This window comes from Euprymna scolopes, chromosome 4 (genome assembly GCF_053919585.1).
Source record: "Euprymna scolopes isolate OS-2025 chromosome 4, ASM5391958v1, whole genome shotgun sequence".
Taxonomy (NCBI): Eukaryota; Metazoa; Mollusca; class Cephalopoda; order Sepiida; family Sepiolidae; genus Euprymna; species Euprymna scolopes.
The window spans coordinates 159187996-159204481 of record NC_136485.1 but is presented as its reverse complement, the minus strand read 5'-3'; the positions used below and the strand labels follow the sequence as shown (position 1 = coordinate 159204481).

General features: G+C 28.6%; 1 protein-coding gene across 1 annotated transcript in view; it reads left to right on the top strand.

Annotated features, from left to right (window-relative positions):
• Positions 1 to 16486, top strand: part of LOC145272399 (netrin receptor unc-40-like) — an 803917-nt gene that overhangs the window by 314680 nt on the left and 472751 nt on the right. Inside the window, exon 3 of the mRNA XM_080127035.1 lies at positions 12087 to 12297. Coding sequence (XP_079983161.1) covers positions 12087 to 12297 — 211 coding nt within the window. The remainder of the gene's footprint in view (positions 1 to 12086; positions 12298 to 16486) is intronic.

The window sequence follows — 16486 nt, the reverse complement described above, 5'->3', positions numbered from 1 at the left end:
AAAAGCTTCATTTGCCTCTAGTCTCTTCTTTATGGTGTTGGTGATTATCCAGCACTCACAACCATATAATAGAACAGGCCACATTTACGTTTGGAGTAGTTTGAATTTGGTGTCTATTTTAATGTTTCTGTTTGTTATGATTTATGGCAACCTCTTGAATGTGACTTTGGCTGCGGCTATGCGACTTCGTGTTTCAGTCGTGCACCTTCTATCAGATGTGATCCAGTATCTCAGATGTTTGAATTTATCAACTTGTTTAGCTGAAATTTTGAGGAATAAAATAATTGAATAAACATAAAAAGAATGTCTGAAATATAAATTAGACTAAGAGTGAATGAAACAAATTTTAAGGGAAATATGTAGGATGTAAGAAATTAAATTAGAAGTAAAAAAAAAACTTCAAGGAAAATGTCCAGAATATAATAAAATGAAAACAAACGAGTAATATAACATTCAAAGAGAAATAGAGAAAAATCGGAAATAGAAATTTGGAAAAAAAAAAAAAACAATGGAAGAAAAAAGAAACAATAAAGCCAATAAGTGGGATGAAGATAAAATTAAAATGAAAGAACAATAAAACAAATTTTAAATAAAAACATGAAAAATTTATGAAATATATATTTAATTAGAGAAAAATGGAGAACGAATAGAATAAATTGTAACGATAGTAAAACGCACAAAAAAGAAAATGTAGATAAAATAAACACTTATGAGGAATTTAAAGGAAAAATAAAAATGCAAAATATAGATATCACACTGAAAATATAAAGGAACGAAAAACTTTTTAAAACAAGCAAAGAAAGATAAAGTATATGCAAAGAACACAAGTAAAAATGAAGATGACAACGAACAACATTTTGCAAGGATCAGAAAGGATGTGAAAAGTGGTAAAAAATTGAAACATGTGTAACTAAACAGATAAAAAAGTAATAAAAAATAAAACGCATATTTGCTCTGCAATAGTATTGAGCACTTCAGGTTTTTACTCCTCATCATTTTTGCTATATATATATATATATATATATATATATATATATATATATATATATATATATATATATATATATATATCCACTATGTTGTAGTCAGCTGCGAGGAATCCTGTAGTTTTGTATTCACAAATGGGAAGAGACTGTAACTAAAATTGTTCATGGATGTTCCGTTTAGTTTTAGGTAAGGAGATAAAGTATGAAGAATTAATTACAATTGCTTTAGCTAGACGAGTTTTGTTGAGAATGGTTTGAGCAGAATTCTATATGAAAATTTCATTTAGGACTAACTGATTCATATAAAAAGCAAGGAGTAACGAAACATGCATCGAAATAAATAGAGTAAACTCCAGGTAAGTATTAGAAATTAAGTTGAACGAATAAGCTAAACAATCAGTGATATCGGGAAGCTTTTATATTGAAGAAAAACACGACGAACATGCAGCAAATTTAATAGGGAAAATTACATCATATAAGGAGCAGCAATTTATTTGAGGAATAATGCTGCAAGTATTAATCAAATTGTTAATGAAGGGAATGAAAATATAAAATGAGAAATAATTTATACGAAAGATATCAACCACAATTTTTTTTTTAAATTTAAATAAAAGAGAGAAGCGTGTAATATGAGTTATATCAAATAGATTGTCATAGAAACATTGGGGCAATCAAACAAATTTTGCATGATATTTTTCAAATATCGGATAATGCTATCAATTAGACCGAGGGAAAACAAGGGAGGAATGAAGACAATATTGACGAGAATAAAATGAGTGAAATTGTCAGGAATTCAGGAAATATTAAGAATGGAATATATTTATGAAGAAATAGAAAACATATCACTTCATAAATACAATGTTGATTGAATAAAGATACGGAAATATGAAACAAAATTTGAAATTTTTAAAAGAAAACTTAATATAAAGAAAGCAAATATATATTTAAAAAAACAGCAAAATGAATCATATTCGAATAAATAGACAGAAAATGTTACAAACGGAATTGAAATCATATTAACAGAAAGCAAGGTTAGAACAAATTTTGAAAATGTATGGAACGTTGTTAAGTAAGGAATTTCGATGAGATTGAACGAACACATAGATAAAACTTAAATTGAGCGAAAATTTAAGATAAGGAATCAAATCTTATCGACGAAAATCAATGAAAATAAACCTGAATTTAAAAACTGGAAAGGCAATATACTACGCGAAATTATAATCAGATTTAATCACGTTATTTAAAATAACTTAAACAGAAACTGTCTAATAATAAATAGCAATTAGATTGAAGGAAAACAGAGCAAAAATGCTACATATTTAAAAAAAAAATAAAACAAATATTAAATGGAATATAAATAATAGTGGATTGTGAAATACCTTCTTATAAATGTTTAAAGTGAAATCTTCAGTGATGCACTGACTATGTTGCCATTTATATGTTTCGCAACATATCGGCTCAGACAGCAACTTTGACCTGAGTTCAGATGCGGCAGATCGTCTCTGTGAATTAATTGATGGCACATATGTGAAGAATGAAAACATTGAAACGAAAAGAATTTTTTGAAATGTCCGATATGTAATAGAAATTGGTTCCTTCTTATTTCTGCTACTATCCAGGTTAAATGCTCTATCTTTTCTAGACGTTTAATCTTTATGTTTCTTCTTGAGTTCTTCAAACGTATAAGATAAAGAATAGTGGAAGTTTATTAAAACCAAACAAAGGAAAAACTACCAAATGAGTAACAGAAATTACATTGATGAGATATCATGGAAGAATGGAAATGATTTTGAATAGAAAATTGTTAGAAAAAGTGTCAAAAATATATTTAAGGAAAAAAAACAAACAAACAAACAAGCCGAGCATGCAGGATTCCCCATCCACTAGTAAAAAAATTTACTTTCACTATGACCAATGTTTGTGGAAATTTTCCAACAAAAAATCCAAGGCATGGTTATTGGGAAAAATGTGAACAAATGAATGAAACCCTATAATGGCCCCTGGGTTGAGGGCAACCGGAGTTATTCCAAAAAGTCCGTTCTGATAAAAAAATAATTTTACCGTGGCTAAGCTTTGTGCTAAAATTTTTAAAAATCCAAGGCGTGGTTATTACGAAAAGTGTGAACAAACGAACAGACGAACGGAAATAAATTAATAGGTCCATTCTCACCTTTGTCGGTGGACCAAATAGACGAATCTTGATTAAAGGAGTGATTCTGATAAGCAATATAAATTAAAGTTAATGAAACCAGTGGAATTATGTCACAGTTGAAAAATTAGGTGAAAGATGAGATAAGAAATAAACATTTTACATTTTATTGTAATTAAGCAAGGAGAGCAGAAAAATGAAATACCATTCACAGTTACCTAATGAAAATAAGTTCAAAGTAAAATGAGAAAGGATTAAACAAGTATTTCAATAAAATAGATTAGGGATGACAGTTATAATGTAAGAATGAAAACGACTTGAAAGACAATCGAATAACATGAGAGATATGGAATAGCAATAAAAACATGAGAGATATGGAATAGCAATAAAAACAAACATGGAAGATATGGAATAGCAATAAAAACATGAGAGATATGGAATAGCAATAAAAACAAACATGGAAGATATGGAATAGCAATAAAAACATGAGAGATATGGAATAGCAATAAAAACAAACATGACAGATATGGAATAGCAATAAAAACATGAGAGATATGGAATAGCAATAAAAACAAACATGGAAGATATGGAATAGCAAAAAAAAAAAACATGGCAGATATGAAATAGCAATAAAAACAAACATGGCAGATATGAAATAGCAATAAAAACATGGCAGATAAACAAACATGGAAGATATGAAATAGCAATAAAAACATGGCAGATATGAAATAGCAATAAAAACAATCATGGAAGATATGAAATAGCAATAAAAACAAACATGACAGATATGGAATAGCAATAAAAACAAACATGGAAGATATGAAATAGCAATAAAAACAAACATGGCAGATATGGAATAGCAATAAAAACAAACATGGCAGATATGGAATAGCAATAAAAACAAACATGACAGATATGGAATAGCAATAAAAACATGAGAGATATGGAATAGCAATAAAAACAAACATGGCAGATAGGAAATAGCAATAAAAACATGAGAGATATAGAATAGCAATAAAAACAAACATGGAAGATATGAAATAGCAATAAAAACAAACATGACAGATATGGAATAGCAATAAAAACATGAGAGATATGGAATAGCAATAAAAACAAACATGGAAGATATGGAATAGCAATAAAAACATGAGAGATATGGAATAGCAATAAAAACAAACATGGCAGATATGAAATAGCAATAAAAACAAGCATGGCAGATATGGAATAGCAATAAAAACATGAGAGATATGGAATAGCAATAAAAACAAACATGGAAGATATGGAATAGCAATAAAAACAAACATGGCAGATATGGAATAGCAATAAAAACAAGCATGGAAGATATGGAATAGCAATAAAAACAAACATGGCAGATATGGAATAGCAATACAAACAAACATGGAAGATATGGAATAGCAATAAAAACAAACATGGCAGATATGGAATAGCAATAAAAACAAACATGGCAGATATTGGATAGCAATAAAAACAATCATGGAAGATATGAAATAGCAATAAAAACAAACATGGCAGATATGGAATAGCAATAAAAACATGAGAGATATGGAATAGCAAAAAAAAACAAACATGGAAGATATGGAATAGCAAAAAAACAAACATGGCAGATATGAAATAGCAATAAAAACGAACATGGAAGATATGGAATAGCAATAAAAACATGAGAGATATGGAATAGCAATAAAAACAAACATGGAAGATATGGAATAGCAATAAAAACAAACATGGAAGATATGAAATAGCAATAAAAACAAACATGGAAGATATGGAATAGCAATAAAAACAAACATGACAAATATGGAATAGCAATAAAAACAAACATGGAAGATATGGAATAGCAATAAAAACAAACATGGAAGATATAAAATTGCAATAAAAACAAACATGGAAGATATGGAATAGCAATAAAAACAAACATGACAGATATGGAATAGCAATAAAAACAAACATGGCAGATATGGAATAGCAATAAAAACAAACATGACAGATATGGAATAGCAATAAAAACATGAGAGATATGGAATAGCAATAAAAACAAACATGGCAGATATGAAATAGCAATAAAAACATGAGAGATATGGAATAGCAATAAGAAAAAAACATGGAAGATATGGAATAGCAATAAAAACATGAGAGATATGGAATAGCAATAAAAACAAACATGGAAGATATGGAATAGCAATAAAAACATGAGAGATATGGAATAGCAATAAACACAAACATGGCAGATATGAAATAGCAATAAAAACATGAGAGATATGGAATAGCAATAAAAACAAACATGGCAGATATGAAATAGCAATAAAAAAAAGCATGGCAGATATGGAATAGCAATAAAAACATGAGAGATATGGAATAGCAATAAAAACAAATATGGAAGATATGGAATAGCAATAAAAACATGAGAGATATGGAATAGCAATAAAAACAAACATGGAAGATATGGAATAGCAATAAAAACATGAGAGATATGGAATAGCAATAAAAACAAACATGGCAGATATGAAATAGCAATAAAAACATGAGAGATATGGAATAGCAATAAAAACAAACATGGCAGATATGAAATAGCAATAAAAACAAGCATGGCAGATATGGAATAGCAATAAAAACATGAGAGATATGGAATAGCAATAAAAACAAATATGGAAGATAAGGAATAGCAATAAAAACAAACATGGAAGATATGGAATAGCAATAAAAACAAACATGGCAGATATGGAATAGCAATACAAACAAACATGGAAGATATGGAATAGCAATAAAAACAAACATGGCAGATATGGAATAGCAATAAAAACAAACATGGCAGATATGGAATAGCAATAAAAACAATCATGGAAGATATGAAATAGCAATAAAAACAAACATGGCAGATATGGAATAGCAATAAAAACATGAGAGATATGGAATAGCAAAAAAAACAAACATGGAAGATATGGAATAGCAAAAAAAAAACAAACATGGCAGATATGAAATAGCAATAAAAACAAACATGGAAGATATGGAATAGCAATAAAAACATGAGAGGTATGGAATAGCAATAAAAACAAACATGGAAGATATGGAATAGCAATAAAAACAAACATGACAGATATGGAATAGCAATAAAAACAAACATGGAAGATATGAAATAGCAATAAAAACAAACATGGCAGATATGAAATAGCAATAAAAACAAACATGGAAGATATGGAATAGCAAAAAAACAAACATGGCAGATATGAAATAGCAATAAAAACGAACATGGCAGATATGAAATAGCAATAAAAACGAACATGGAAGATATGGAATAGCAATAAAAACATGAGAGATATGGAATAGCAATAAAAACCAACATGGAAGATATGGAATAGCAATAAAAACAAACATGACAGATATGGAATAGCAATAAAAACAAACATGGAAGATATGAAATAGCAATAAAAACAAACATGGAAGATATGAAATAGCAATAAAAACAAACATGGAAGATATGGAATAGCAATAAAAACAAACATGACAAATATGGAATAGCAATAAAAACAAACATGGAAGATATGGAATAGCAATAAAAACAAACATGGAAGATATAAAATTGCAATAAAAACAAACATGGAAGATATGGAATAGCAATAAAAACAAACATGACAGATATGGAATAGCAATAAAAACAAACATGGCAGATATGGAATAGCAATAAAAACAAACATGACAGATATGGAATAGCAATAAAAACATGAGAGATATGGAATAGCAATAAAAACAAACATGGCAGATATGAAATAGCAATAAAAACATGAGAGATATGGAATAGCAATAAAAACAAACATGGAAGATATGGAATAGCAATAAAAACATGAGAGATATGGAATAGCAATAAAAACAAACATGGAAGATATGGAATAGCAATAAAAACATGAGAGATATGGAATAGCAATAAAAACAAACATGGCAGATATGAAATAGCAATAAAAACATGAGAGATATGGAATAGCAATAAAAACAAACATGGCAGATATGAAATAGCAATATAAACAAGCATGGCAGATATGGAATAGCAATAAAAACATGAGAGATATGGAATAGCAATAAAAACAAATATGGAAGATATGGAATAGCAATAAAAACATGAGAGATATGGAATAGCAATAAAAACAAACATGGAAGATATGGAATAGCAATAAAAACATGAGAGATATGGAATAGCAATAAAAACAAACATGGCAGATATGAAATAGCAATAAAAACATGAGAGATATGGAATAGCAATAAAAACAAACATGGCAGATATGAAATAGCAATAAAAACAAGCATGGCAGATATGGAATAGCAATAAAAACATGAGAGATATGGAATAGCAATAAAAACAAATATGGAAGATATGGAATAGCAATAAAAACAAACATGGAAGATATGGAATAGCAATAAAAACAAGCATGGAAGATATGGAATAGCAATAAAAACAAACATGGCAGATATGGAATAGCAATACAAACAAACATGGAAGATATGGAATAGCAATAAAAACAAACATGGCAGATATGGAATAGCAATAAAAACAAACATGGCAGATATGGAATAGCAATAAAAACAATCATGGAAGATATGAAATAGCAATAAAAACAAACATGGCAGTATGGAATAGCAATAAAAACATGAGAGATATGGAATAGCAAAAAAAACAAACATGGAAGATATGGAATAGCAAAAAAAAAACAAACATGGCAGATATGAAATAGCAATAAAAACAAACATGGAAGATATGGAATAGCAATAAAAACATGAGAGGTATGGAATAGCAATAAAAACAAACATGGAAGATATGGAATAGCAAGTAAAACAAACATGACAGATATGGAATAGCAATAAAAACAAACATGGAAGATATGAAATAGCAATAAAAACAAACATGGCAGATATGAAATAGCAATAAAAACAAACATGGACGATATGGAATAGCAATAAAAACAAACATGACAAATATGGAATAGCAATAAAAACAAACATGGAAGATATGGAATAGCAATAAAAACAAACATGGAAGATATGAAATAGCAATAAAAACAAACATGGAAGATATGGAATAGCAATAAAAACAAACATGACAGATATGGAATAGCAATAAAAACAAACATGGAAGATATGGAATAGCAATAAAAACAAACATGGAAGATATGGAATAGCAATAAAAACTAACATGGAAGATATGAAATAGCAATAAAAACAAACATGGAAGATATGAAATAGCAATAAAAACAAACATGGAAGATATGGAACAGCAATAAATACAAACATGGAAGATATGAAATAGGAATAAAAACAAACATGGAAGATATGGAATAGCAATAATAACAAACATGGAAGATATGAAATAGCAATAAAAACAAACATGGAAGATATGGAATAGCAATAAAAACAAACATGGAAGATATGGAATAGCAATAAAAACAAACATGGCAGATATGAAATAGCAATAAAAACAAACATGGAAGATATGAAATAGCAATAAAAAGAAACATGGAAGATATGGAATAGCAATAAAAACAAACATGGAAGATATAAAATAGCAATAAAAAGAAACATGACAGATATGAAATAGCAATAAAAACAAGCATGGAAGATATGGAATAGCAATAAAAACAAACATTGAAGATATGGATTAGCAATAAAAACAAACATTGAAGATATGGAATAGCAATAAAAACAAACATGACAGATATGGAATAGCAATAAAAACAAACATGGAAGATATGGAATAGCAATAAAAACAATCATGGAAGATATGAAATAGCAATAAAAACAAGCATGGAAGATATGGAATAGCAATAAAAACAAACATGGAAGATATGAAATAGCAATAAAAACAAACATGGAAGATATAAAATAGCAATAAAAAGAAACATGACAGATATGAAATAGCAATAAAAACAAACATGGAAGATATGGAATAGCAATAAAAACAAACATTGAAGATATGGAATAGCAATAAAAACAAACATGGACGATATAAAATAGCAATAAAAAGAAACATGACAGATATGAAATAGCAATAAAAACAAGCATGGAAGATATGGAATAGCAATAAAAACAAACATGGAAGATATGGAATAGCAATAAAAACAAACATGGAAGATATGGATTAGCAATAAAAAAAACATTGAAGATATGGAATAGCAATAAAAACAAACATGGAAGATATGAAATAGCAATAAAAACCAACATGGAAGATATAAAATAGCAATAAAAAGAAACATGACAGATATGAAATAGCAATAAAAACAAGCATGGAAGATATGGAATAGCAATAAAAACAATCATGACAGATATAAAATAGCAATAAAAAGAAACATGACAGATATGAAATAGCAATAAAAACAAGCATGGAAGATATGGAATAGCAATAAAAAGAAATATGACAGATATGAAATAGCAATAAAAACAAACATGGAAGATATGGAATAGCAATAAAAACATGGCAGATATGAAATAGCAATAAAAACAAACATGGCAGATATGGAATAGCAATAAAAACAAACATGACAGATATGGAATATCAATAAAAAACAAATGAAATAATGAAAAAAGTTAGATAAATTCGTGGGAAAAGTAAGAATATAAAAACAAATTTTTAAATAAATTAAAAAAATATTCACAACAACTAATTTCCTAAAACTAAATGGAATTTCCATGAGCGAAGTTTCTTTCCAAGAACTAGCTAATTGTAGGTCACAGAACGATGGGATTGATTCCCAGTTGACTACATTATGGTCCTTTTCAAGATCAATGTTAAAGTTTTGTTGACCTGTCTTCTTAAGTGATCAAATTTTGCCAATTTTCAACAAATCCTCAGTGTTGCCTCATTAAGCCTTATTTTCCAGTGACCCTAGCTCTTCATAAGTGGTGACTTATTCGTATATAAAGATTATAACATAAGAAATTACAAATATATTAAATGAAGTCCTAGAAAAAATGAATCAAACTCTGAAAATATGAGATGCCTAAAATAAGTTTCCAGACTTTTTTTGTATGGGCATTTTTATTGATAATACACACATGAAACTAGCTCCCTTCAAAGTAATCTTCTCTGGCTGCAATGCACTTGTTGTACCGCTCCAAGGACTTCTGTAAGGCTCTAAGGAAGTCCTCTTGTGTGAGCGTGATAATGACCCCCGTCACAGCTACTTTCATCTCCTCAATTGTCTCATAACAACAAACTCTAAGGTTTTCCTGGAGCTTAGGGTATAACCAAGAGTCATAAGGAGTAAGCTCTGGACAATAGAGAAGGTGAGGAACTGTGTTGATAACCATCTTGGTCAAATAATCTGTGATCTCCTTTGAGCACCCTTAGGACAAACTTCGTGCAAATCTTCTGCATCTTCAGTTCCTCACAAATAATTGGTATACAGTTCCCACACTGATATCAAACCTTACCTATTGCCTCTGTAGACATATGGCGGTCATTATCCATGAAAGTCTTTATTTAAGCAATCAACTCTGATGTTCTGAATTCCTTAGTCCTTCCACACATCTTGTCATTCCTCACAGACTCTCTACCTTCCTTGAATCTCTTATGCCACTGAACAACATTCTTGATTCATGCAAGATGACCCAAAAGCAGTCTGAAGCATTCCATACGTTTTTGTGATATTTTTTCAGGTTTAAAACAGAATTTTATTGTATATCGTTTTTCTAAAGTAAAATTTGCATTTTCCACCTCTTTGGATAACGGTTGCCAATTATTTTGCGTTATTACAACTGTCGTTTACCAAACACTGACCATTAAACATTTTTTTTATTACAGTTGTAATAAAGCATCCTAAGATTCTAATACGTTCTACCCTCTTGCAGTGAAGGTCAGATAGATGCTTTCTCAGTCATAGTTTGTTTTATATTCCCTTTGACCTTTCACAAACATTTTGCATGGAACAAACGAACACTTGTGCCAAATTATTATCATCAGTAGATGCATTTGTAGTTTTAGAATTGTAGTCATCTTATGACATACCCGGAATGTTAATAGTTTTTCATGCAAAACGTTATGCATTTCTTATTAAAAGACTATAATTATTGATCTATGCAGAAGAAGCAGTTTAAATAACTGTATTCCTACTTCCAATGAAATCCGTAGAATATCAAAGATACTTTACGCGAAATGTACTTCAGTCATGTAGATTTGGATTCTATATGTTATAAAATACCAAATAAATAAAATATCAGACAAAAGCACTTCAATTATCAGATCGATTTCCAGTTAAGCAGTTTTCCACAATAAATAAACTGTTTTTCCAACTAATTATCCTTTTAATTTTTCTAGTAATTACTATTTTATCTATACTTACCGAGTTCGGTAATTAATTGAAATATAGCAATTTAGGCAGTCAATTTATTTTATCCAACCATGCATGAAAAAATAATGCCCATCACAAGTAAAATAGATTTCCTTTCATAGCCACTTTAAATAAAACTGACTAAAATGTAATTTACTTAGTATGCTATTGTGTTGTTTATGTCAGGCATAAAGAAAATGGCAATTATTGTATTATTTTAATAAAGATTTTTAGTCCAAAACAAAGAAAATAGGTTAAGATAGAAAATATATAGACATACATATGCCTAATTAAACTCTTATAGTTTAGGCGTTTGGTGCATTAAGAGGTTATCGGATAAGATAATTGCAATAATGAACAGATTCATTACATACTTTATTTATGAAACGCCATTGCAAGAAAGTCAATAAAAACTAAGGGCAATAACTCTTCTCTACTGCGAGTTATAGAAGGAACATAACTACCACAACAGCATTCATAAGCGATGATTAGTGAATACAAAAGCCTACAAATTAGACCAGGCTAAGCACCATTGTCACTGAGACTGTTCACACTGGTTAACTGATTCTTAAAATTTTCATAATCACTGTATTTAATGTAATTTTCAATTTTCTTTTTTTGCAGGTGATATGGAGGAAACTTCCCTACAAACATCCTCTCACAATCGGTGTGTACACGTTCATTGAGGACCCAAGCCTAACAATTGAAAGAAACGAACGGCGAAATCAGTGGAATTTGCTCATAAGAAATGTTCAACCACACCATGCTGGTCTGTATGAATGTCAAGTCAGTGCTCAAGAAAAGCTGATACATATTGTACAACTCAGGGTAAAAGGTAAGTAAATGTCTACTTATATAAAATCCAAATATTTAAAAAAAAAAAAAAGAAGAGAAAAAGAGGGAAGCAATGTCATCCTCATTAAGTACATTTCCCTATAGATTTTGGAAGAATCAGAATTTCTTACCATTTTTTTAAGTTTTGTAAAAATAACTAAAATTATATGTTGCAATATTTTTGGTATAATTGTTGTGGTTTTGTTTGGTAATATCTAGAAGATTTCATTTATACCCAGGGATGGATGTAATGGACCAACCAGAAAACAGCTTAGCAATAATATGGATTATTTAATTATTAATTATGGCCAGAATTGTTAGTTATTATTTTTATTCCATTACTGCTTTGCCCTTTGGGGACTTTACCATTGGATTATTATTATTAATATTATTATTAATAATAGTAAATGATAAAATAGATTGTTATTACTAATATTATTATTAATAGTATATGATAAAATAGAATATTATTAATATTGTTATTACTAGTATATGATAAAATTGATTATTATTATTATTGTTATTATTATTATTATTATTACTAGTATATGATAAAATTGATTATTATTAATAATATTATTATTACTAGTATATGATAAAATAGATTATTATTATTAATATTATAATTACTAGTATATGATAAAATAGATTATTATTATTAATATTATTATTACTAGTATATGATAAAATAGATCATTATTAATATTATTATTACTAGTATATGATAAAATTGATTATTATTATTATTATTATTATTATTACTAGTATATGATAAAATAGATTATTATTAATATTATTATTACTAGTATATGATAAAATTCATTATTATTATTAATAATATTATTAATAGTATATGATAAGATAGATGATTATTAATATTATTATTAATATTATTATTACTAGTATATGATAAAATAGGTTATTATTAATCTTATTATTACTAGTATATGAAAAAATTGATTATTATTAATATTATTATTAATAGTATATGATAAGATAGATTACCATTAATATTATTATTAATAATATTATTACTAGTATATGATAAAATAGATTATTAATAATATTATTTTTACTAGTATATGAAAAAATAGATTATTATTATTAATATTATTATTAATAGTATATGATAAAATGGATTAATATTATTAATATTATTAATAATAGTATATGATAAATTGATTATTATTAATATTATTATTACTAGTATATGATAAAATAGAATATTATTATTAATAATATTATTACTAGTATATAATAAAATACATTATTATTATTAATATTATTATTATTATTACTCGTATATGATAAAATACATTATTATTAATATTATTATTACTAGTATATGATAAAATACATTATTATTAATATTATTATTATTACTAGTATATGATAAAATAGATTATTAATAATATTATTATTACTGTGACGCTTTTGACCTGCAAGATGCATCCTGCCTACTTACAAACTATATTTACAATTCCCGTTTTCATTCCTATTATAAAAAGTTTTACTTTTATAATTTACCAACTAGGGTAATTTTTGTCACAAACAAAACACTCTAAACATTATGACATCAATTTTATAATGCCACACAACCTTGATATTATTTTTTTATGACAGTTTTTTGATAAATATCAGGTTTTCTCTACATGACTCCTTAGGACTGTAACAGGTTTTCGAAGCATGTCAGTAAACTAATTAATGTACATAGTTTTGAAAAGAATAATTTTGTACCTCTTTTGTAATGTTACTATGTACATGCATGCGTTGAAATTGCCAATCTTGCTAGCTTTAAATAAGATTTTAAAACCAAAAATTGCTGAACCTGATAAGAGCCAATAAAAAAAAGGTGAAAAAAAAAAAAGAAAAACTTACTGAAACATTTTTTAATAATGTTCAACATTTATTTCTTTGTCTTTCACACACGGTTTACAGTGAAATCAGCAGGGAGACATAAATGTGTTTTAAGACTTTGAATAGTAGGTAAATCATCGCACTGGTTAGAGTACCTGATAATGGACGAGGAGACCAGGGTTTAATATTTTCTCTGATTATTCTTGCGTTGTTTCCAGTCATCCAGGATTTCTCTTCGCTGTTTTATTCAACAATGTCGGTTACTGAATGTGCAATCCCCGCTTCACTATAATCTCACGACGTTGGTACCCCTTAACGAGATTTTCTAAAATATATATAAAAATGCTGCCTATATATATATATATATATATATATATATATATATATATATATATATATATGAGCAAACAGTTAATAAAACATGTTAAAAAACACTTTCAAATGAGTTAAAAACATATTTAATCTGAAAAGGAAACACTTGATAAGTCGATAGTTCTTAATCCGCGGAGTTTCGAAGAAATACTTTCCTTCTCATCAGAGGGTACGAATAAGCAAAATGCGGGATCGGATTTTGCATACCAAAGTATTTGATGGAACAACAAGTAAGTAAAAGATCTTACTTGATAACAAAAAAGTGAAGCAGAGGGAATATGGTGAAGAAAAAGGTGATTACACATGAATGGATAGTCTGGTGAAAGGTAAATAATCCAATGACGTTATAATCCAAAGATATAACTCCAAGAAAGTTAATTAAACTCAATTAATCTTGGTGGTTACTTATTCATGATAGCAGATAAGGTCACAATGCTTTTTAGGTCAGCATTTTCTTGGATGGTAGTACAAGAGACGGAACTCAGAGGCAGTTCTTTGAGAGGCTTCTCCACAAGCATCGACTTCACGTTGTGTGTGGATATGTATCCGATGATGTATGTTCGATATGGGTCCATCACTGCCATGCTAATGGTTCGGCTTTAGGTTCAATTATATTGCTTCTAACTTTATCATCATCAATGAAAAGACGACCTTGTTTTGAAGTGATTTTATTGCATTACAGCCAGAGGAGATTTCCTGTGTGTACTATCAATAAAAGTGGCCGTACGAAAAAATTTGGAAACTTCGTATCTTACTTCTCTTGGTTCTTACTTGCTACTAATGAGTTCCTACCTTATGTGTGGTGCATCCGGTTTGCAATCTGCATCGAGATACACGAGGTACACGATACTTTGAACACAGATTTAATGGTAGACTTTTAATTGTCTCGATAAGAGCTTGTTGTCTATTAGTTTTGCGTCTTCATATGGATTGATGTGTTCGTTAGTTAGTCTTTCTGAAATCACATGTATTAAATGACCAGACTCACAAGATTACGTTCGTCTTAACTGATATGTAAGAATCCATATGTAACTTTGCTGTTAGAGCTTTAATTCCAGTTCTTGTCTATCTGTTCTGCTTCTAACTTTATCATCATCGACCTTGTTTTGAAATGATTTTATTTTTCTATTTGTTATTATATGTTATTATGCAACGTAACCATTTTTCATTCTTTTTAAATCCTTACATCAAGTAGGTTCATGCCTTGTCTAGAGCGATTTCCACAAAACATTTTTTTTTAAGTCAGCACACTCAACATGTACTTCCCTTGTAGAAATTGTAATAGAGGACAAGCAGGCATAGACTGGAATTATACCTTGAACAGTGGCGTTGAGCACATGAACGTCATGTAATGTTAATACAAATAAGCAACTTTTGCAGTAAGAACCTTGTATTAAAGTATGTACTTTTGAACTGTACTATATAAGAACTACAATATTTTATACTGACACAGAACCTTGACTTCGCATTGAAATCAGACAGTCTGTAACCTTTTAGTTGATCATACGCGACTATTTGCTTTCTCTCGTCTTCCGTTGTGTAAATGCCAGGGGTTTCTTGGTCTGTGAAAATCAATAGCTAATGTCCTACCTGTAATGGATATATACTTTCAGCTTACCTTAGCATCGTTAACTGTTATTGGACAACTTTATATTTTCGATTAACAAGTGTCATGTGTTATTATCATTCAATGGAACATGCATGTTCGTAGTTTCTTTCTCTTCTACCCCTGAAAGACTCTTATATCCTGTACTAATCCTCAGATGTATAAAGCAAAAGGAATGGCCTCAAGCATCCCCGTAAGATGATACTATTTCTATGGATATTATTGCGGGTAAGGACGTCAGAATGAACGTGATTTTGACGAGAAATACAAAATATGTAAGGAATAAAAAAAAAAGAGTTAAAGATGGAGTAAACAAAATCCTGAAATAAAGGAAATGCACACAAAAAATATAGTT